Raw genomic sequence first — 23,190 nt, 5'->3', positions numbered from 1 at the left:
ACTTCACACATGACAACTGCAGTCAGACGCCAACTGTGGATTCAGAGGATAAAGAAGCAAAAGTAAACTTCCTGAAAAATAGAACTGCAGCCAAGTCAGTTCACCAAGTAACCACTGGGTGGGAGTCTGTTCATGTCAACATAAAACACTGGATGCTTGTTGTGGGGGCGGAGCTTTTGTTAACTTTATTTATTTATTTTATATCTCAGATTAAAACTGCGGTTAAACTGTTTAAAAGTCTTTGAATCGACAGGTGAACATCGAATCTAAAACTGCCTCCCTGCATGTGGGATGAGAGATCATGGGGCAAATTTTTTTTTTTTTTTACCTCTGACCACACTTTAACCTTTACAAAAATCCCGCGGCACACCAGCATCCAAAATTTAAAAAAAAAGGAGAAACTCAGTCTGTATTGATCTACAGCCCCTCCACAATCTCACATGCATGTTTGTGATAATTGTGGCAGAAAAAGCTGGAAGCTGTTTTTTCTAAAAGATGTAATAAAAGTTAATGCAACCCTTGTGCTATCCTAGGCACTTTACCATTGGGAGTTGGGTCATCTAGACCCACTAGACAGTGCTCTGAACCTTTTTTCTTCAATGATTTGTGATCTTCACTGGTGTCCATGGATTACATGAAATCTTTCCACCTTTATCCACCTTTGTCATGGTAGGGAGAACACGTCAATGTAAGGGGGGGGTCATCTAAAATAACACAAGGGTTAAAAGATTTAAAACTGTTTGATGTGTGTTTGTTGTGGTTTCAAGACGTTTAACAAGGACGAGTCATTGTGCGCTGAGACACTGTCATTTTAAGCCAATGAATTATGGGAGATGTAGCGCAAATAGCAGACAGACTCTCTTCTCTGAGCTTCATTGTTTTGTTCACTTGTTCCACGGTCTGACACCGGATATAGCGGAAAGCTACACCGCTAAAGACGAGCTTTAGCTGGTATTTTTGTTGGAACTGAGAGACTTTATGAGCAGAATCGAAACAAGGAAGTGAAGACTTTAACCACTTCTGATTGGTCATACTAATGACGTGTGATTAAGACTCCAAGAATGATTGGTGGAGACAGTTAAAGGGGCGGGACTTTTCAGAAAACAGAGCTGAAGCTACGGCTAAATTGCGGTACCGTCATTCTTACCAAAATGTCTTTAATAGAATCAAATAAACACTAAGAAAAAAGTATTTTAAAATCTTTCATATTCCTAACAGGGTCTGTTTGGATGAACAAAGAGCTGATATCCTGGAGATGGGAAATGTTTTTACATCAGGTAATGAGGGTAATTTCCCACGGCACACCGGTTGAAAAACACTGGTCTAGAGTCAAAAGGTGACAAAAAGTAGCAAAATATACGCTGTTTAAACCTTAGCTGTCTGGCCTTTTTTGTAAAAACATTAAAGAAATACTAAAAAATTCGGAGAAAAAGTTGTAAATCTGAAAAATATATATTTCAAAATGGAAGAAGTATTGAAAACATAAAGCTAAAAACTGTTACCAAATGAAAACAAATCAGTGTTACTATTCCACAACGAACTTGAAACTGTACGAAAAAAAACAAATTCTGAGTCGTAAATTTTGTCACTTTTACCTGCAAGAAAATTAAGATCAAACTGTTTTCCACAATCAAAGCAAAGTTAAAATAATGTGAAAAATGTCTAAAACAAAACAGGCGGAGCTCCACTAAACTACGTTCCAGGGATTTATTCCAACAACAATGTGTCATAACTCCTATGTTTATTTCAAGCCAAAAATTTCAAAGCTGCAACCTTTTTGAAAACTTTATTGAATGGCGAATAAAAATAATGCTAATGGGGGGGTTGGTGTTATTCTGATGTTATTGTAAATGTCAGATATGATTGGCAAACGGAGCAGTCAATTCAGAGACAAACTACAGGATTTTTTGCAGATTTGCAGCTAAACTTGACAGACTTCAAACCTTATCTGTGATTTTGACAAACAGGCTGAAGCCCTCGGAGGATTTGAGCATCAGCCGTCCAGAGATGTTGTGGCAGAAGTCTTTGGCCTTCGTGCTCGACTCCACTTCAAAAACCTGCAAACACAAACAGGACCTGCAGATGGGCCTTGTGCCAGTGAAAAATAACAATTAACTATCAAAACACAGCGTTCCCTCGTCAGATCACGGTTCACCTTTTGCCGTCTCGCTCTTTTTTGTCTCTACAGCGCACTGTGTTCTGTGCCCTGATTGGCTGTTGTCAGTCAAAACCTCCTCCATGCCATGTCTCCTGCAGTGCATTGACTGTCAATACAAACTGGACACACCGACTCCTCCACCCAAGAAGCACCTAATGGCTCCAAGAAGCCAAGATCTTGATTGACAGATTCTCCCGAGCCAACTTTCGGGGGAAGGGGTGTGGACGTTGAACAAGCTTGCTCCAGATTGGCGACAGCAGTTTCTCTAAAAAAACATTGACTCGGCCCAACTCGGACAAATTACTGTCGACTGGCTCCAAATGGCGACTGAATTGGCTTCATTTCGCTGGAGCCAGAGGCATTTTCTGTGGGTGTGTCCAGTTCCCTATAAACAGTCTATGAGTGGGGCCGTTTCCCACCAAAGATGCGGGCAAAAATTGCTTTGTGTTGGTGGACATAATTTGTATGGAAGGGTTTCTGTAGCATAACTAAAAATAAAAGTGAAAACCAGAAATGCTTTTTCATTTTCACAATGTAACTGCATCAAATGACTCGAAAATAAAATTAAATGTTAGTCCTTTAAAACTCTTTTCTTTTTTTCTTCTTAAACATCGCTCATTCTGTGACATAATTAAAGCAAAAATGCAAAGAGGGGATTGCATTTTCGTTTTCACATTCACCCTGCAAAAACTGTAGCCAGGAGGGAGGCGGGGCGATGACATCAGTGCTCGCCGTTCTTCTGCGCTCTTCGCCCTCCTGGCAGTGTTGCCAGCAGATTGGGCGGTTTTGGTTCTAAATTTGCGGGTAAAAATGGCTTTAGGCGGGTATGCATAGTTTGGGCCTATTTTAGGGTCGGTTTGGCGGTTTTTATTTTCTCATGAAAATATATAAGCGGACTTGGTGGCTTTCTAATTGAATTTTGCTACACATTTACCAGAGAACTTTTTGAAAATGATACGTCAAATACCATTTTCATAATCATTTTAATTAAGTGACAGAATAAGCGGTGTTGAAGAAGAAAAAGAAATAGAAAAAGCGGTTTGAAGGATTGCTTTTTCTTTTTAATTTTGAGTCAACAAAAATTTCTGGTTTTGCTACCATAAATTTTCGCTTCCATAAATTTGGCTGGGTTTTGGGTTCGGTTTGTCTGTTTTTTAGTCTTATTGACCATTTGGGGGTTTCTAAGAAAACTGACGACTATCTGGCATTGCTGGTCTCTTCTACAGTAGGAACTCACTATAAATCTTCAGATCTTTGTTTTAATTCTTTAAATCTGGACTTACTTTTCTATGAAGAAAGGGTTCTTCAAAGGGTTCTATAGCCTTAAAAGATGTATAATCCTACTTCACAGATTTCACATATTGCAGGATATTTATGCGATCCACGAGGGAACACTGTACACAGAAAACGAGTGAATTCTCCTAAAATCTGAAACCTTAAAACCTTAAAAGCCCTGTATTTTGACTGACCTCATCCGAGTCGTCAGGGAAGTAAACTTTATGGAAGATCTGAGTCGTCTTGTGCTGGATGGCCTCCACTTCCACCAGGTGAGGGGGGTACTTTCGTGAGCCATTCCTATGACACAACAAATAACTTCACTTTAAACGAAGCGGAGGGTAAAAGACGAATGGCAGTAACTGGAACCCACCGTAAGGCCTTCTGCAGCCGCTGCATGCAGTCTGGAGCCAGAGGGTAGTGCTTCTTGGCCTGGAGGAACTTCTGGACATGCGGCAGCAGGACGTTACTGGGGGGAAACAAACCTGTGCAGAGCCACAGCAGCTCCCAGCCCTTCTCCTCACTGTATCTGCACACAAAAGCAGCATTTGAAGGCTGGGTCACCTTTCATGTGTCTGCGCAGACAAAACACATGAAACGAGACACATGATTCAAGGCGTTTTGTACGCAAGCTCTGTCATCGCAGCAAAAAAAGTAACCGTGCTAACAAACTAAGAAACAGAAACCATGCAAATAAATAGAAACGCTGCTGCGAATAAAAAAGACAACTTCACATCCATCCAAATTACTATTGTTCCCCTTAGATTATTGTTATCATGATTATAAATGATAAAAACAACAACCACCACAATAATGAGCTGCTGGTAGTATTTAGCTGTCAGTTGTTTCCACTTTCTGCACTCTGGGTTTCTCCGTGTTAGCTGAAGCTAACAATAAACCCGCATCCTTCACACGCATACACATCACTTACATCTTCACATACTTTCTTGTTCATTTTCCATTTCGTACTCCTGTTCTTTTTTCTCCTTCGTCTCACACAAAAACAAAAAACAAGCCCCGGTAATCCGCTTCCATTGTGTTTTTTTTTTAATTTGCGTTGCTTTGATTTCAATTTGCAGCATCATTTCTTTTTATTTGCAGGATTTCGTTTTTTGTTTGCATGTCAACTTTTCTTTTGCTGCGATGGCGGGACTTACTTGATGTGATTATCCGTGAGCTGTTTGAGAATCTGACAGAAGATTTCGTCCTTCAGAGGCTCCGCCTTCAGCGCTCCGTCAAATATCTGATCTGTGAGTTCGCTGACGGATCGCACCCGCTTGGACGGATAATCGCCCATGTACTTCATCACAGGTGCAGGACGAGTCAAGGAGTTGAGTTAAACCCTTGTGCCATCCAAGGCACGTTAACGTTGGGAGTGGGGTCATCTAGACCCCACTCGAACTTGTGCTATCCTATGACCCCACCCTTACATTGACGTGTTCTCCCTACCATGACAAAGGTGGAAAGATTTCATGTAATCCATGGACACCAGTGAAGATCACAAATCATTGAAGAAAAAAGGTTCACTGCTCTGTCTAGTGGGTCTAGATGACCCCACTCCCAATGTTAAAGTGCCTAGGATAGCACAAGGACTAGACAATGTAATGCACCTTTTTTCTTCAATGATTTGTGATCTTTACTGGTGTCCATGGATTACATGAAATCTTTCCACCTTTATCCACCTTTGTCATGGTAGGGAGAACACGTTAAGGGTGGGGTCATCTGGACCCTACAAGCTAGCACAAGGGATACAGAACCCAAAGGATATCTATGAAGGCCAGGCAGGCTTCCTGGGACAGCTCCTCGTGGGCCAAGACTTTCTTCAGCAGAGGCTGCTTCAGAGGCTCTCTGCTGCAGCTCCACAGTCGCTCCTTCCCTCGAGTTTTGGAGATCATCACTCTGCTCAGAGTGCTCTTCGGAGGAGGCCTGAAAGCACACAGCCGGAGTTACAGGACAAACACCGCGTGGCGTTTTTCTCGGTAGACGGTTGGGTAAAACACCTGAAGAAGTCGTAGGAGAACTCCTCCAGTGTGTACGCCTTCGATCTCAGCTCCTTCTCAGAGAGGCTCATCTGGGACAAACTGATGGACTCTCGCCTTTGATCGGGTGTCATCGTCACAAGAGCCTGAGCGACACAAAAACATCTCATCAGGTGGAGAAAATTAATGTCGAGTGATTTGGACTTTGCTCCATAAAGTGAATAATTTGTTCAGTCTGGGTCTGCTGCCCTTCTGAGGATCATGATAGTTTTACAGTGAAGAACAGAACTATCACAAAGCTCCCTGTCATTTAGACAAAAAGAATTCATCTTGGTACCAGAGTTAACTTCAACTCACATTATAATACAAAATCAGCAGCTGCCTTTCAAAATAAATCAACTATTTGTTTCAAAAAACTGGGTACTAACAGCCATGTGTGGACAGCCACATAGGATTTAAAGAGACTGAAGACTCACCTTTTAAATTTCGATTTTAGAAAATCTTATCTGCTTATAAGTTGTTTATTAGTTTCATATTTGCTTAATTAAATTTTATGCATTGAATTTAAATGTTGGTTTTCAGTTTATTTTATTTTGTTTCCAATTTGGTTCAAGTCTCCGCTGGGACCTTTCAGTGTGGAGTTTGCATGTTTTCCCCGTGTGGGCTTTCACCGGGCTAAACATGGTTAACTGGTGACTCTAAATTGTCCCTAGGAGTGAATGTGAGTGTGTGATAGTGCACTGCTGACTTGTGCAGGGTGTACCCCGCATTCGCCTTTAGGAAATGGATGGATTGTTTTCCATTTCATGTTTTTATTTACATCTTATTTAATTGAAACCTCTTTCTTATTCTGATTTTTGCCCCGGTATTTCCCCGTGGGGGTCCTTTGTGCCATGGGTTGCCGATTCAATCTGTGGTATTGCTGGGGCGGTTGGGGGTCCAACATTCTGGCCTGTGGAGTAGACTCCATTGCTGTCCCGGTCTGGGTGGGCACCGTGGCGATGTTCTGGTGGCTTAGCTGCTCCTGGCATGAAGAGATTTCCAAAATTCTGTTTCCTCCCAGCAAAGCTAAGCCTGAAGTTTCTTTTAGAAGTCATTTTTATAAGAAATATACATTGTGTTTGGGTTAATGGGGTGCATGTGTTCATGGAGTGAGGAGGATAACGGGTGTGGGGTAAGATAACTGTCAATAAGAAACGTATGCATAAATACAAAATTGCCCACAAATGAATACTATGTGCTAAAATTAAAACATTTGAATTCAACATTTAGCTTCAAGTTTGGCGTGTCTGTTTGGAACATGACTCTTGCTTGTCTTGAATATCAAATTTTCCCTGTTAAACTGTCCAAAATACGTCACAGGCGTATTAAAATACAACAGAATTAACTTTGTTTTTAGAATGTTATTGATCACCTGGAAGGGAAATGATCTTGATACCATGGCTCGGTTGATTACAAAAAACAGACTATAACAGCCGCTTCCTACCCGTGTTTTTTGCTATGGTCAGGCGACAACAGCTGATCGTATAAACAATGTATCGGACCCGGAGGTGGTGGGGCAGAAGGGCAGCAGACATCCCTCATGATAGGTGTAAAAAAGTCCACGTTCATCAAAACAGAGAGACGATAATAAGAGAATGATGAAACAAAATAAGAAAAACCCGAGCAGACGGTGGAGTGATCCCCACGTTCCCACTGCCACCGCTCTCCCATCTGCCCCTGCACTGAAGCGGGGCGCACTCGCTTCAGCCCCTGGACGTGTCCAGGTGTACCCAGTTTTCGCCCCAACGGTAGCCTGGACGGGCTCCGACAGCACCGTGAAGGGATGTAGTGGGTCGGGTCACAGCATTATTGTCGTCAAAGTGTTAGCGGTTAATGAAAGGTCTACATCCCCGGCTCACGTGCTCCAACTGGCGTTCATTCCACCCGAGTGAGCAGGTGAGCTTCATTTATATAATCGCCGTCTACCAACGTGACACGCCCACCACACCAGTGTAAACAAGAAAACCAATTGGTGTCAGATGGAAGGTTTTGGCACCTACAGCAACAAACGTCCCCGACCTCTAAACTTACCACATCACTGTGTAGAAAGACGCAAACTTCGGAGGCTGTTTTCCGTCACCACTTACCACGATATCATACTGCGGCCTGGTGATGGCGGGCAGCACGTAGACGTAGTCTGCAGGGAAATCGCCTCTCTGTTTGGTCCTGTCGTTGATGCCGTGAGCCCAGCCAGAGTTCATCACATGCTCTCCGTCGTGTTCATCCAGAATGATCAGATCCCCCTTTGAGAAGCTCAGGAAGTTGGAATCTGCCCCTGCTGCCACATGGAAATGGTAAAAAAAAGACTTCATTTGACTTGTGGAGACGGGAAATCTTCTCAGAACTACTGAGAACCTCACCAGGGTTGGGATAGTCCAGCAGCCCCACAACATATTTCGACCTCTTCCTAAGACCCTCGAGGAAGTTGACCACGAGGTCACGGATGTCCTCCGCATTGTTGGAGGTGAATGTATATTCATCTCCTTTGATGGTTGCCAAAGTAAAACTCTGACCTTGGAGTTTACCCCCTCTGGAAAACACAATTTTTTAAAATGCGAGAAGGAGGATGTTAGGGCAGGAATACCCAGTTTATTCTAGTCTGTTCAGTTTAGTTTGGCCTGTTACCCACTAAATTGTGTGACTTCATGTTCCTTTTGATTTTTATATATAAGTGAATTTCTGTCACAAGCAGCTCTGAAGAAATCCATCTCATCTCTGAGATGGAAAAAAAGATTTAAAAAAAAACAAAAACTCCTTGAAAAGAATCTGACAACAGCAATTAAGTAGGACGATGACATCACCACACCTGCTGCTGGAGACGGCTGTGATCTCCGGGAAGGACAGCTCCAGAAGAACCTGCTCCTGTTCATCCACAAAGTAAACTCCCGTCCAGTTTACCGCCACGATGACGTCGTTCTTAGGAAGACTGGGCCCTGGAAACAGACCGGATCAGTCCACAAACACACTCCCCTCAAACTGTTAGCAGTAGGTAACGATAGATCGACTAACCAGAAAATTTGAAGGCCTCGTAGAAACGTGAAAAGAGTAAAGGCCACTTTAACCGAGCAAAATCCACCACATCCTCCTTCACTTGTTGAGTATCAAGCCTCCTTTTGTTGTGTAGTCCCTGCACAGAAAATCAATGAGTCTGTGCCGCACCAGAGGGAATCAGAGCAACAGTCCCTACAACAGCAGACACCTTTCTGTGGGCACTAATGACAAGCTGAGCCCACTTCTCTACAGTCTTAGTTGAGGTGATTTCTCGGTCGGGGATGTAGGATGGGATGAGGCTGAGGAGGCGCTCCTGAAGGATTTCAGAGCCATAATCCACAAAGTACTGCTGAGAAGCAAGCTCTGCCAGATCATCCTCCTTCAAAACACAAACAGTGGAGGGGAAAAAAAAAACGATTACATGGTGTTCTGCAAACCTTGGAAATCACAACAACAGCAGAAACATAAAGGTAAAGTTTGGATGCTATGCTGCACTAAAACAGGCAGGTTACGGCAGTAAAAAATTAGTAAAAAGCACCAATAAATGGACAGAATGACGACTAGATGGGCGTATTCAGTCTGCTATAAAGCCGGCTATATGACATCTGCCAATCAATTATTTTGAACGCTGAACGTGGGGGCCAGCAAGGTCCACCTACTCTTACTGAGGCATCTGATTGATCAGTTTATAACTTGGAATAAAAAGGCAATTATCAAGAACCTGTTAAAAAAAGGTTTTAGATCAAGAATGGTTATTGTAACCCACAGAATGAAGTAACAGCTGTTTATGTCTTTATAGAAGTTCATGGGATTTCGGTATGTTGGAGCCAGCAGGTACTTCCTGTTTGAAACACCAGGGGGGAGGGGTCACGCTGTCCAGTTCTCATTTTAAAGTCAATGCTCACCCTCTCACTGCGGTACTCTCCAAATTTGACCCCTCGGATGATCTGCTGGTAAATGAGGTTTGTGGCAACGTAGTCGTCTGCAGGGCTGTGCCACGGAGTGAAGATCTCCTTCCTGAAAAACAGCCTCCAGGGGGCGTTCCTCTCCTGGGCGCCCTGCTCCTTTGCATACTGCTCACACTGGGAGACGGCGTCCATGACGTGGTCACTGCCGCTGCCCAGTGATGACACCTAACGGAGACAAGCGTTCCCAGACTGCAGTGAGTGACGGGGAGACGCCACGCGCTAGGATGGGAGAGTCGAGGCAGCACCTTATCAAACAGAGCGATGTACAGGGAGAAGCCGAAGCGATCCCTCAGGTTGATCTTGTCCGCCAGGGCGTTGCAAAGCTCGCTGGCTGTGGTGGCCGAGTCCGCCAGGAGGGTCTTCGTGGTGCCGTCCATGAAGGTCACCGGCAGCATGATGGGTTTCTTAGACTTAGTGGCCTGAGGGTATAAAAGGGAAATTTAAGTTCACAGCTTTCTTGAAGTTGGGGCATCTGGGCTTAAAATCTTTCTTGAAACGTTTCACCATCCAGATGCCACGACTCACTTCACGACAACATCACTGGAAAACACAAGAACCTGCATCGACACACTGCATCCTGTCTCAAAACTGCTAGATCTTTTTACCAACACAAAGAAATAATTTTTTGATTTTATTGGGAGCATTTCAAAAGAAAATATGTTTCAAGAAACATTAGAAAAAAACAGCCAACGTCTGTCTGGTTTTCGACCTCAAACTTCATTCTCATAAGCCAGTTTGTTACAGAGAGGAATAGAGTATTTCTGTACCTGCAGTTCTAACCAGGACGGCGGTTGCGTTCGTGTACGGTTGACAAACGTCCTCCTCAGCCTTTCCTCACAGTACGGAGCGTATCCAGGGGGCCCGTTTTTTAAAAATGTCCGTAAATACTGAGAAATGGAGAAAACTGTCAGCATGTTGACACGAAGATGAGTCCAGTTTCCTTTGCTGTCAACATATTCCTTTGTGTTTGATAATGTTTTATGGTGGCCTTAAAGTGTAAATCCCACTTGCACTTTACATATAAAATATTTTAAAATGAATTTGCATAATGTCCGACATGTTCAACAAGTTTGTGTGCAGTCACACGAGCCATGAAATGAAGTTTATTATGTGTTTAAACGATGACCATTCAGCCTGTACAAGTATAGTTAACTTTGGCAGACACAATAAAAAAAAATAAACAAAAGCAAATCAGATCATTTTCCAGAGATTTATTCTTAATTAATTGAATCGGTTAGTTCAAAAGGGGCCCAAGTCCAAGAGGTTTGTTTTTCCAGGAAATGATTTTAATTGCATAGCTTAAAGGGAGGCTACACCAAATGATTAATACTTTACCCAGATTTAGCACCAGTTCATAGCTTACAAATGCTATAATATGAAGCACCTCACATTTATCATTTCAGAGGAGTAGCAAACTAAAGTCTCTGGACTTGGGCCCTTCTTGAATTAAACAGGGGCGCTGCCATATTGGATAACTAGTGCTGCCATCTATGGGATAAAGCTAAACCCATGCAAGAGAGGCCCAAGTCCAGGAATTTTGCACTTAATGCATTTTACATGTCAAGCACAGTCAAAACATCACAACAGACTTGGGACTTTGTTGCACATAATCAGATAGATTTTCCCATGAAGACCATAGAACATACAGTATAATATCTCTTTTTTGAAAAATTGTGGACTTGGGCCCCTTTTGAACTAACCGATTCGATTGCTATACGTCCAAAGCATTGGATGAACAGGAAACTGCCACTGATTATCCACTATGTGTTGCAGTTTGCACCAACTGTTTGGAGATATGCTTTAGCCGCTGGGGATGCTTTGAAAATTGATCAAAAGATGATCGGAGAGGGACTTGAAAATCAGAACGACAAATAAACAAGGGGAAAAAAAAGAACATTACATTTTAGAAATCAAAACTTTATACCAAAAGCAAAAATGTGATTAAAAAAAATAATAAAAAGGAAACAAAACAAGAAACTGGAAAAAAATATGGTACGTGTTGTGGGACATCACTGATTGGATGCTGAGGTCTGTTCATTTTTAACAGGAAGTTATTCAACATCTTCTGACAGAAAACAATTCTTTAAACGTCTAGCCACGCCCACTAAAAAAGTTCAATAATTGATCAATCAGCTCCTGCAAGGTTCAGGTAAAACATCCTTCTGCTTTCCTTCATGAAAACTCAAAACGTCACCATCCAATCAGTGATATCTCATAATGCCAACAAGTTCCGGTTTCTTTTTTGGTTTCATTTTTTTTAATATTTTATTTTGATTTCTGGAAATTAATTTTGTTTTCCAAAATGTTTTTATTTATTTGTTTTTTAATTTTTTATTGATTTTTACAATCTAATGTTGCTTTTAAATACTTGCTTTGCTTTTTTTTATTTTTATTATTGCCTGAGTGTGTTGATTGTGGATGTGATTTGCCCTTTAAGGCCACCGTACATTTGTGATTCTTTTACAACCAATAACAGTTGTGTGAAAGCCAAACTCCCAGAACCTGAAAACAGCAGAAAAACAAAAAATAAAGGTTTTTTTTGTGTGGTTACTTTGACAAACTTCTCGGAGGGCGCGAAGCAGCCCACGCAGAGAGACAGCAGGATCCATCCGCGGGCGTGGCTGCTCTTGGACGGGTTCTGGCTGAGCTGCTTGCAGATCTGACAGTAGATCTCATCTCTGAGATGGAAAAAAAGATTCAAAAACGAACAAAACCCTGTTCGTTTAATGTTTATTTGCAACCAGTTGGATCTGAAAACAGCTTTGATGGTAATGCATTAAAGTTCTAAAGGATCTTAATGGTTTGATTTTCTGCACCAACTAGAAAAAAACAACAACTGCAATAAATTTAAAATCAAAATGTACATTATCTTAGTCAAAATTTGCATTCACTAGTTCAAGTAGAAATTTACCTTTTTTTGTTTCTTTGTAAAATAAACTGGATTTACAGAATAAATTTTCCAAGTTTCACTGGAAATTATAATAATTGACAGCACCTGAGTTCTGGCATCTACCATCAATGAAGTGTTCCTACATTAAACTGGGCCAAACTATGAGTTTGTTCGAGTTTATCAGGAAAAGTTTTCACCTCACATTTGCCAGTTTTACATTGAAATCAACAGTAAATAAAAATCAATGTTAAAAAAAAAACCAAGCAAAATGTTTTTATTCGTTGGTGTTGGGGTAAAAACACACCTAGGAAACTATCTTATTGTTTGCCTCACATTAATTTTTTTGTTTTTAATATATTGATTGATCTGTAGATTTTTATTTTAAACAAATAATTTGGCAACAAACACCAGAAAGTGCCCCCAAAAGGTCCAATCATGTGTGTTAAAAGCCCATGTTTTTAGGTTATTTCCTCACTACTGTGGTCAACAAAATGACCTCAGACTGTGGAAAATATCAGACTTTAACAGCCAAAAATAATAATTAGAGAAAAACCAAAGTAAAGCTCGGCTTTCTACTGTGTGAAACTTCAACGGTAGCTTTAAAACATCAAGTTTTTGTTTCTTTTTTAATCTTCCAGAGATTGCATTCTGCTAATATAATTAAAGATAAAACATGAGACCGATCTTTGCATCTGTTTGATATTGGCCTCAAAAAATGTCTGTTAAGAAACAGAATCAATCCTTTTCCTCTCTTTTTTTTAATTCAACGTTTGTGTTTAAATAAGTCTATGGTCCAGTATTTGACGGGAGTAGCCATTATATTTCCAACGTTTCCTTTAGTGAAGTGAAGGTCACACACCTGAGGGTGGGGCGTAAGATGCCGTTTCCAATGATGAAGTGTAGCTTCTCCAGGTTGGAGGTGGGTCGCTCCTCCAGCATGCTGTTCCCCTGAAGGGCGTAGTCTCCGCCCTCCGTCAGCCTCCTGGCCACCTGATGACCAAAAAAAACAAACTTTTTTAGATGTTGGGCTAAAGTTCAGCTTCATCCTGCAGAGGTTTCACTTTTTTTTTCATCCATCTAAACCCGAATCAACTCAAAGTTTGAGGAGTTTCGGAGTCTCACCTCCTCTGTGATCTTGGATTTCCTCTTCAGAGTTAAAGACACCAGTTTATGCCTGACGCTGTTCCTCTTCTGGACGTCTGCTGAGCTGTTCTGTTCACGCAAACACGGGTCACGTCTTAGAAAGACAGCGCCACAGACCTGGGGCGGGACAAAGAATCAGCGGGCGCCACCTCACCTCTTCCTCCACCTGGAGCTCCTGAAGCTCTCTCTTGTAGGTCCTCTTTCCGAGAGTTTCGTAGATCTTCGTCATGACCGGGATCTTCTCGCTGCCGTCGTTGATGACCAGCTGGCATTTAGGCTCCGGGAGGTCGCCCATGAATCTCAAAACGGTGATCCACACCGCCAACGCCGCCTGGGGGACAGTTGATCCAGCCACAAATCCCATCAGAAAAAAGTATTTTCTTTGCTTGAATGACAAACATCTTTTGATAGCATAGAATTTGAACCAGAAATTCTCTAAATCACAGATCCCTAAATCGTCTGAGTCAGAAATGAACCATCTTTGAGAACGGTAGCCTTCAGTGACCAAAAAAATGTTGTCCAGTCACAATTCTTTTAAATCTAGCAAAGGCAACACTTCCCATAGCCCCCACCCCTTCACATTTGGTGTCATTGAAAACCCCCAAATGCCCTCTTTAGATGCCAGAAGCAGTTCATTGGGTAGCATGTAGCGGTTGGGAGATATTCAGGTTTAGAAATGTTCTCTACAGAGGACACGTTTGCATTGCATTGTAGGCAGGAGGTTAAGTGCAACATTATTTTCCTGCAGGTTGAGTGTGGGAAAAAAAAAAAAAAAATATATATATATATATATATATATATATATATATATATATATATATATATATATATATATATATATATCAAACTTCTCTCAATTTAGTTTCTTTATCGGAAAGTGGGAGAAATGTCTGTGGACTTTAAGACTTTTTTTTAGAAACAAAGGTCTGACAGAAGACAGATATGAGAGTTTTGTTGCAATAATGTATTAATATTGAGAAAAAAAATGACTTTACAATGTGATTTTCAGATAAACGGAATGATTTCAAAAGAAAATCCTGTTTCTTTTTTGAATCTTTTGTGTCTGGTTGCCTATAACTCTTTAACACTTTATAGACCTGCATTTGCATTTCAAATGTGTTATAGAAATTCATTTAATGTGTCCTGAAAAGCTGCTTTCAAACATGTGAAGACTATAATGTGCAGACGGAGGCCATCTCAGACACACCAGTTGGTCTCCTTCGTCCTCGTGGAAGAGCAGAGGCTGTTTCAGAGCTCGTCGGATGTACGTGTGGGTGGAAACGCCCTGGAAGTAGGTGGCGGCAAACTTGGAGAACTTAAACTGCGACAAGTCTTCCTCTTCCTCCTCCGGTAACCGCAGACCTTCACCCAGCACCTCCTCTTCTTCTGCGCAAGCAGATCTCTCCAGGTCCTGAGGAGACACTATAGTCAGTAGGAGGGGAGAGAAGGGGATTTCATTAAGGGCGGGGGGCGTACTTCAAATCCGGTTGGGGCTTGTCCGTCCTGATTGGGTAACGGCCCAGAATCCCCGAGGAAGCCAAACATGCGGTCCACCATGTCGGAGTGGTCCACAGGCTGGTCCTTCTCCCTCTCCATCTGCTCCAGCAGCTCCTTCTTCTTCCTGGCCTCCTCCTTCACCTCCCGCTCCCTCTCCTCCTGCTGCTGGGCCAGCTGGACCAGCCGCTCCTGGTGTTTCCTCTCGGCCTCCGCCTTGGCCCGCCGCATCGTCATCTGGTTCCTCAGCTGCTCCTCCTCGGCCAGACGCTGGCGCTCGGCTTGGAGGCGACGCTGCAGCTGCAGGGGAGGGAGGGGAGACCCAGGGAGATGGGTTCACACAGCCGTCGGGGGGGTCTGACTCGCCTTTATGATACTGAACCGACTGAACTCATTTTTCTACATCCAACCAAAAACATGCAGATGAGCTGAGAAATCAGAAACTTAAAATATTGAGAAGATCAGTTTGGGCTCAGAGGGGGAAAAAAACTCAGAGAAAACCAGATTAAAGAGCAGGAAATCATTTATTGGCAAATTAATAAAACAAAAAGCAAAGATCTCAAACATTTTCACACTGCAGTAGAAAAACAACTTCTTAAAAAAAGGATAAAAAAACTATTTAAAAAAGTTTAAATGAAATAACTGTGTTTTTGAGATCAGAATTAAATTAAAAACTTTTGATTAAAGTTATTTTTCCAGATTAATGTTTTGTGTGAGTAGAAACTGGGATAACATTCAATGATGAATTTTTTTTTTTTTAGTTTTGTTGATAATTTATCCAAAAACGTATTTAAAATTGTTTTTAATCGATGTGATTTATTTAACTCCGGAGAACCCAAAATCAAAAATTTTAACAAAACTAACAGTGGCCTCATAACTATGCAGAACATAGCGTAAATTTAGAAAATTAGTGATTTGTTCATCTGCGTCTAATCAACACATTTTTTATTAATATATAAAACTGTATCTCTTTCTATCTAGTACATGTGTAAATAGCTTTACCTAAAATGATCAGGTTTATCAGATGTTTTCATGAAGCTTCATGAAGCAGGAGACATTTTTTAAACCTTGTGCTTTCTTAGATGACCCCCCCCTTCCATTGACGTGTTCTCCCTACCATGACAAAGGTGGATAAAGGTGGAAAGATTTCATGTAATCCATGGACACCAGTGAAGATCACAAATCATTGAAGAAAAAAGGTTCAGAACACTGTCTAGTGGGTCTAGATGACCCAACTCCCAATGGTAAAGTGCCTAGGATAGCACAAGGGTTAAGGTTCACTTTATGCTCAGTAGACTATAAACCCATCTTATTCAGAACTGCTGCAAATGGAGATGTCAGGAGTAGAATTAGTCCAAAGAAGAGCAAAACTCCATGATGACACCACCCATCCACCAACTGTCTGCTTTCTCTTTGTTCCCCTTATTGAGACTTTCCATTGAAGGAATGAATAGGACCAACCCAAAGCACCACTTAGACTGATGAAGCCAACTGGATGAGTGTGAAACGTTTCAAGACAATATTTTAGGTAGAGGTGGAACGACAAATCGATGAATCAGATTCTGTTCGCATTGACACCATTACAAAATGAAATAAATCAACGGCGTTGGCAAATTCCATTTGGATTGAGGTAGAGTAGGTTTATTTTAGTAAAACGTAAAAAAAAGTGACCATGTGCATCACAGTGGACAACAGCAACAAAAATGGATCAGTCCATCTTCCCGTCCGATGTGTCTAACTTGAGTAAAGTCATGTGACCATCCAGTGTCTAGAATGTTCTAAGAATGTTCCCTTTGGATTCTTTGGATGTGGAAAAACAACAGTGGTGAACTTTAGGAAACTAAAACGTGAATGGATTTGACAGTCATTCTTGTTTACTTGTTTGTTTGGACACACATTTCATTTACACTTGATGATCTGGAAGAAATTCAAGGAATCTGCAAAACCTCACTGTTGAGTAGCAGGAATTTCTCTCTAAGTCCCACTGGTTGAAGTTTGGGCCAAAGATGTTCTGGATCCATTTTAGGTCAGAGAATCTGATCGTCAGCCGCAAATTATGATGTGAATCGAATAGTTAAATCCCTAATTTAAAGTCCAGACAACCACACCGTGACAGATGAGAACCTTTACAGAAGTCAGGAGTGGAGGCCATTTCATTCTTGGGTTTTGTAGAATTTGTGCAAAAAACTAGACATTGAAAGAGACACTTGAATTAAAACTGTGCTTTCTGTGTTTTTAACATGATCTTTGACTAATGATGGTGGACATATATAAAAAAAATTAAGCATAAAATAGTATTTCTGAGTTTGTCTTTGTTTAAACTGTTGAGATTCAGGCAGACCAAAGAATGCTGTTGGAAAAGATCGTAGCTGTGACGTATGCCCTACAGGCCGCAGGGACACAAGATTCCGGCTCCACTTTAGACAAATGGATCCGTGAACGTCTTTGTTTTTCTCGTCTGAGTTGGACTCTGGATCAAAACTGTACAGCTGGATAGCTCCAACATTGCCCACCATTTAGGATGCACCGGTAATGTTTGGTGGGGGTTGAGAGGGGCTGTAAGCTAGTGGGAAAGGGTGTTAGACAAAAGGATGATGGGAAATGAGTGCAGGCTTACACACTGCCAACGGTCCAGCCCACAACTTAGTGGTAAACTGCCAACGAACCCCTGCCGCTCTGCAGAAACTATGTCCTAGAAAAATAACACTGGATTTTGGATTTTAGATCAAAACTCCATCATCAGAATTTACAAAACTACTGGGAACACTTTGGAAATAGATGAAAAGATGTTCATAGTGGGACCTCAGAAAGATTATCAGATCCATTATTTCTTTTATTTATTCTGGAAAGAACAGCAATTTTTTAATGTAAACATTTATAATTTTATTAAAAAAGGTTCTATTTTGGTTCAATTTAAAGCACTTAAGTAAAAACTGTTTTCAAAACCAAACAAAAATGGTTTTAAAAAGGGAATTCTTTTAAATTGCATTGATTCAGACTACCTCCCAAACCTTTCCGCCATTGTTTCATCTAACTTGAGTTTAAGGCACGATCCCAGCAGATCTAATGAAGGTTTCCCAGCAGGTCTCCTCTTCTCCTCAGACCCAGCAGCCCTCTCTTTCAGCTGTGACGGTTAGAAGGTGAAAGTGGCAGAAGTAAACGTAATAACAGTTTACCTCCGCCCTGAGCCTCTGGCAGAGGCGTCTGCCTATCATGCCCCGGGTGTAGGCCTGGATGGTCAAGACGGCACGCAGATGCCGCGCGAAGGCCTGCCGGACCAGGAAGCCTCGGCAGCGAGCTTGGAGGAGCGTGACACGAAGGCGGGTTTTCCGGTAGCTCCTGTAGTACTTCCTGGACCTGCAGACGGCCTGAAGGCGCAGGAAGCCGGTCTTCATCTGGAGGACAGAAACTCCGTCACGGTTCTTCCTCTTTAAACTTCTTTCAAACATTTGTATTGATCACAAGTGAGAATCTTTATGCAATGTATTTTATTAGATCTCAGTTCTGTTTCCATTCTTTGGATCACAGAAACAGATGGATTGAAGTAAAAAAAAACATTTGACTGGATGTTAAAAAAAAGAGACTCACGATTCTGTATTTCTTCCGGCACTGATAACCTCTCCAGGCTTTCTGGAGAACGGTGACAGCACTTCTGAGCCTCAGGAAGTTTTTTCTGGAACGCAGGAACAAATCACAAGATGTTATAGAAACAAGCCCATGAATATGTGTCAGGGATTCAAGGTCATCCAAGTCCGAATGGCAAAACTGATTCAGGGGGTTCGATCGAAACCCGACTTAATACGAAGCACACAACAAACGCAACCAAACCAAATCTTTGTAAAACGAGTCAAATTAAATTAATGTTCTAATTAATTAAAGTTCTAAATTCATTTAATTCATTTACATTCAGTTAAAATCAATTCAATTCAAAATGTAAAAGTTAAATTTAAATTTCCTAAATCTAATTCAATTAAAAACGTTTTATTTTTCAAATTTTGAATTGAGTTGAATTTAAATGATTTGAATTTTACTATGGTTCGTGTAAGGTCGGGTTTTTAAATGTAAATTTTCATTAGTAATAAAGTACTAAATCATCATCAGTGTAGTACTCCTCTTCACAAAAACTAGTTTCAGCCTAAATAAGGACTTTAAGGGGTTAAAAAAAACAACCGTTGAAGGAGACTTTAGGTTCAGGAGGATTCACATCATAAAAGTCTACTTTTTCATTTAGCAGTTGACAGGCATTGATAATTAAGGACGTCCTGATCAGGTTATTTTTTGGCCCCAATCCGATTTGGACTCATTTGATTTTGAGAATCTGCAGATACTAAATCACCATCTGTTACTTTTGTAACATATAAAAAAAGAAGAAATTTCGTAAACACATCCAGGTTTTTTCCTATTTGTATTTTATTATCTTTTATAGTTTAACACCTAAAGATGGCACTTCTGTGAAGCAGCTTCAACAAGTGAAAACTGTGCAACTATCAACTAGAAAAAAATAGTCAACCATTAATGGGTAAAAATGGATGATTATTAGTCATGTGATAAAGTTTGGTGACTGTAGTTTTAGTTTCTTTAGAATCAGATTTAGGATCAGATGTAGTTCATATCTCTATTAACAATTTCTAAAAATGAAAATGAAAAATATGATGATAAATATTCATGACTAGATCGCACCAATAAAAACATTCATTACTTTCTGATGTTTTTGAGACATTATGGATATTTTTGGGTCACTTTTTCCCCACAGGTTGCACTTTGTGGACGGTCCCTTTGCAGGGCAGTCTCTCTTTTATTCTCAATAAAAATAAAAACAGACAATCTGTTTTATGTTTAAGTGCCTTTGTAGGACATTATTTGTGTTAAGACAAACCAATACACACATTTGCATCAACTCTGTTTTATCCTAAAAATCTTCAACGCCTAAACCTGAACTATAAAAGACCAAAGTCTCTACTACAAACTTGGAGTCACGTGATAAGGAGTCCACCAATGATGTAGTAGAAAAACAGAAACAAAATGTTCAAAAGGATTTGTCAGATCGTTGCTCGACATCCTTGAAGAGAATTAAAAGTTTATTAAACTTAAACTTTCAATTCAAACAGGACTACCTGTTTCAAATATGACCTCGGTCTCTGGGCTGATGGTCTCAATCTTCTGAAATCTTCACGTAAATGATAGAAAACAAAGCATAAATAAATTTGCTGACCTGGCTTGAAGTCCGCGCACAGATTTCTGGATGAGGATGACCTTGTTGGTGATGGCCTTGTCCCTGTCGATCTCCAGCTGCATGTCGTGTTGATCCTGTACCGGAAAACAGAGATGAAGGAGTTTAGGTCCTTTAGTATCACCTGCTCTCTCCTGAAGCTCCTTATTCCCCATTTAGACAGAGAACATTGAAATAAAAATTTGAAGTGTATTGGACAGTAAACATTTAGATAACAAGATTTCAATAAATATTAAAGATGCTAACCGATTGTCGACATCAAGTTAAACATTTTTAGAAATCTGTTGGCCAGTACTACAGGTTATTATTATTAAAATACACTGAAGACAGACTAAATCAGGGCTGCTCAATCCTGGTCTTCAGGATCTAGAGCCGTGTCTGTTATCCAGTTCTGCCATCACTGCTTTCTGCTGATTGGCTCAGACGTATCCACAACACACCTGATTCAGGTAATCAGCCGCAAGAGGCCGGGTGGTGGATTGTGAATACAAGTTTTATAAATGTGAGTACTGTACACAAATCGATAAATAACACAATGATAAAACCTAAAGCATTAAAACAATTAAATAAACACAGTTTTAGTTGTGTTTATTCCCCGACCTCATGACTATTTGCCTGAATAGAGTTCATTCTTTGTGAAAAAAAAAAATCATTTGAACAATTACAACTAAAGCATTAAGATTTCTCCAAACATAAACAAATAAAATTCACAAGTTTTAAAAAGGCAAGGAAAAAAACAAAGAATTTTACAGAAATCTACATCTGCCAAAAATACTTTAATATAATACATACATAAATGAGTTAGAAGCAAAAAAAATGTATAAATTGGTTCAATTTCCCATAGAAACTCTCTGATAAACCTTACTTATATATAAATATGTATTTTTTGAGTTCCTCCTTATCACTTAAAGCTCATTGTTTTAGACTTTAAAAGCTAAAATGGAGTTAAAATAATTCGTAAAATATTTCAGAGTTTTCTATTTGATTGGTGTGTAATTCTGCAAGTGTACCAATCCCCAGCTAAATGAGTCTGGAAGGACTGATTGTGGTAGTGAAAAAGTTTGTGTGTTTTCTTTCCTTTTGTCCCAGATTTTTTCTGACGTCACACATTAAAAATGAAGCCTGAAGTGGGAGGGGCTTTTTGGCGTTTGCTCCACCCACCTTAACAATGTTTCAAATAGATCAGAAAAAAGTGAACTAAAATTTTTTGGGGTAAAATCTTTCAAAGTAAAATTCAACCAAGAGAGTGAATTGGACACCACAAGGTGGGGTTTGGGTTAGCCTGATATTTAGTTCTGGTTGAGTTTTAACTTGAAACGCTGTTACCGGTGTAAAAACAAAACAAAAAAAAATTAAATAAATGAACAGAATCAAGACCCCAAAGCTGAATTTTACACTCAAAACACCAACCTTTAGGAAAATCTTGGTTTTTCCAATCTGCCAGTCCTCATGTTTACCCAGCCGGGCCGTGAGTATTTGCTGACATGTTCCCCGCAAGTCTTCCTGCATGAAGATACGAGTAAACTGCAGCTGACAGCAATGAAATAAATAATTCACGATTTAAATTTGATGTATTTAAAGAAAAAAGGAAAAAAGCAGTTGATAAGAATAAAATGGTACATTCTGATCTGAAGGTAGGATGACCAGATGCCAACCTGAAGGTGAGATGGTTTGATTCCGGGCATCAGGACTCGGTACCGATCCACAAACTCTGCAAAGCTGTACCTGATGGGATAACCTGCCCTCCTGATCCGGATGGTCTCCATCATTCCGGAGTAGCGTAACTGACGGATGCACAGCTCTCGGTCAAACAACTGCAAGGAAACACACAAGCAGCAACAACGTCACGGTTGAACTACAACTGGAAACACAACTAAAAACAGTAAAAAAGAGCATTAAAAATCTGTAATTCAGCAGGAAAGACGTCCAAATGCTGATGTTTATGTCATTATCTGAGTTTAAATGACCGGAGTGGAGAACATTGAGGTCTGTGGTTCATCAGATGAGTCTAAAAAACTGTTAAGTCCATCAAAATTATGCTGGACTATTAGACATTATTTCATCTTATCCAACGTTCAGACTCCTGATTGGCTGATTGATTTTTTTTAGTACTTACTGTCTGAAAAGTCTTCATTTATGCATAATAAATAAAATTCTATTCACCAGAAATAATATTATTTCCACTATTGTTTTAGTTTTTTGTTCTTTGTTTGGCATCTTAACAACAAACTCGACTGTGATTCTTTTTTTTCCTTTTAATCAAACCAAGAAACAATTAAACCACGAGATGGGCGGAGTCAGAAATTCTGGTATTGCAGTTTTTTTTAGCAGTTTTCATCACATTTAAGATTTCAAGATACTCGTCTCAATTTGATGATTTAAAACAATCATTATTGAGAAGATTCCAAATAAACCCTTCGGGAGAAGGTTTGTCATTTATGTAATGAGTTATTTTTGCAAAACTGTGTTTAGATATATTATATTTGTTGGCTACATATTTATTTATAACGTATTAATTGCTTGAAAATATTTAAAAACATGAATAATAGTTCACTTTGTGTTTTAAACACATTGTTGTGTCATTGATATTATTATTGTGATTTTCAGTGTTAACAAGAGTTTATCCTGTTAGCATTTTCTACGGTGGCCCCGAAGTGCCAAACACATCAACAAATAACTGAATTCAAAAACAAATTAAAGATCACATTGACAATTAAAAAAACATTGCATTTTTTTCCAGAAACCATAACGGAATTTTCAAAAAAATTCAAATACAATTAAAAAAACAAGAAGCTAAAAAGGAAACATTTCTGAAAACAAAAGTAAATTCCACAAAACAAAATGAAACAATTTAAAAAACAGGAAAAGGTAGGTATTATGGGACATCACTGACTGGATGATGATATTAGTTCTCCTTTTCAACAGAAAGTTCTTTGGTATGGCGAAATGTTCTGACTGAAGATATTTCTTTAAGCTTCTGGCCACGCCCACTGCAAAACGCCAGTGATCAACTCTTCACC

At 40.1% G+C, this 23,190-nt stretch overlaps 1 protein-coding gene across 3 annotated transcripts in view; it reads right to left on the bottom strand.

Moving 5' to 3' along the window:
• Positions 1-23,190, bottom strand: part of LOC101155375 (unconventional myosin-VIIa-like) — a 55,434-nt gene that overhangs the window by 10,976 nt on the left and 21,268 nt on the right. For 2 of the 3 annotated variants that reach the window (XM_020709152.2, XM_011483953.3), the window contains 25 exons: positions 21,826-21,984; positions 21,581-21,673; positions 20,153-20,247; positions 18,529-18,613; positions 18,117-18,335; positions 14,923-15,240; positions 14,654-14,857; positions 13,601-13,777; positions 13,426-13,515; positions 13,163-13,293; positions 11,965-12,091; positions 10,181-10,300; positions 9,659-9,832; positions 9,351-9,578; positions 8,654-8,824; positions 8,464-8,581; positions 8,261-8,387; positions 7,815-7,984; positions 7,542-7,732; positions 5,434-5,558; positions 5,202-5,359; positions 4,591-4,744; positions 3,807-3,962; positions 3,628-3,733; positions 1,944-2,057 (listed from right to left, as the gene is read on the bottom strand). In XM_020709152.2, coding sequence (XP_020564811.1) covers positions 1,944-2,057; positions 3,628-3,733; positions 3,807-3,962; positions 4,591-4,744; positions 5,202-5,359; positions 5,434-5,558; positions 7,542-7,732; positions 7,815-7,984; positions 8,261-8,387; positions 8,464-8,581; positions 8,654-8,824; positions 9,351-9,578; positions 9,659-9,832; positions 10,181-10,300; positions 11,965-12,091; positions 13,163-13,293; positions 13,426-13,515; positions 13,601-13,777; positions 14,654-14,857; positions 14,923-15,240; positions 18,117-18,335; positions 18,529-18,613; positions 20,153-20,247; positions 21,581-21,673; positions 21,826-21,984 — 3,810 coding nt within the window. The remainder of the gene's footprint in view (positions 1-1,943; positions 2,058-3,627; positions 3,734-3,806; positions 3,963-4,590; positions 4,745-5,201; positions 5,360-5,433; positions 5,559-7,541; positions 7,733-7,814; positions 7,985-8,260; positions 8,388-8,463; positions 8,582-8,653; positions 8,825-9,350; positions 9,579-9,658; positions 9,833-10,180; positions 10,301-11,964; positions 12,092-13,162; positions 13,294-13,425; positions 13,516-13,600; positions 13,778-14,653; positions 14,858-14,922; positions 15,241-18,116; positions 18,336-18,528; positions 18,614-20,152; positions 20,248-21,580; positions 21,674-21,825; positions 21,985-23,190) is intronic. The other variant, XM_020709154.2, reaches the window with a different exon arrangement.

The sequence above is a fragment of the Oryzias latipes genome, chromosome 14, assembly GCF_002234675.1.
Source record: "Oryzias latipes chromosome 14, ASM223467v1".
Taxonomy (NCBI): domain Eukaryota; kingdom Metazoa; phylum Chordata; class Actinopteri; order Beloniformes; family Adrianichthyidae; genus Oryzias; species Oryzias latipes.
Note: the sequence above shows the minus strand (reverse complement) of the source record. Positions and strands in the feature narration are given on the sequence as shown.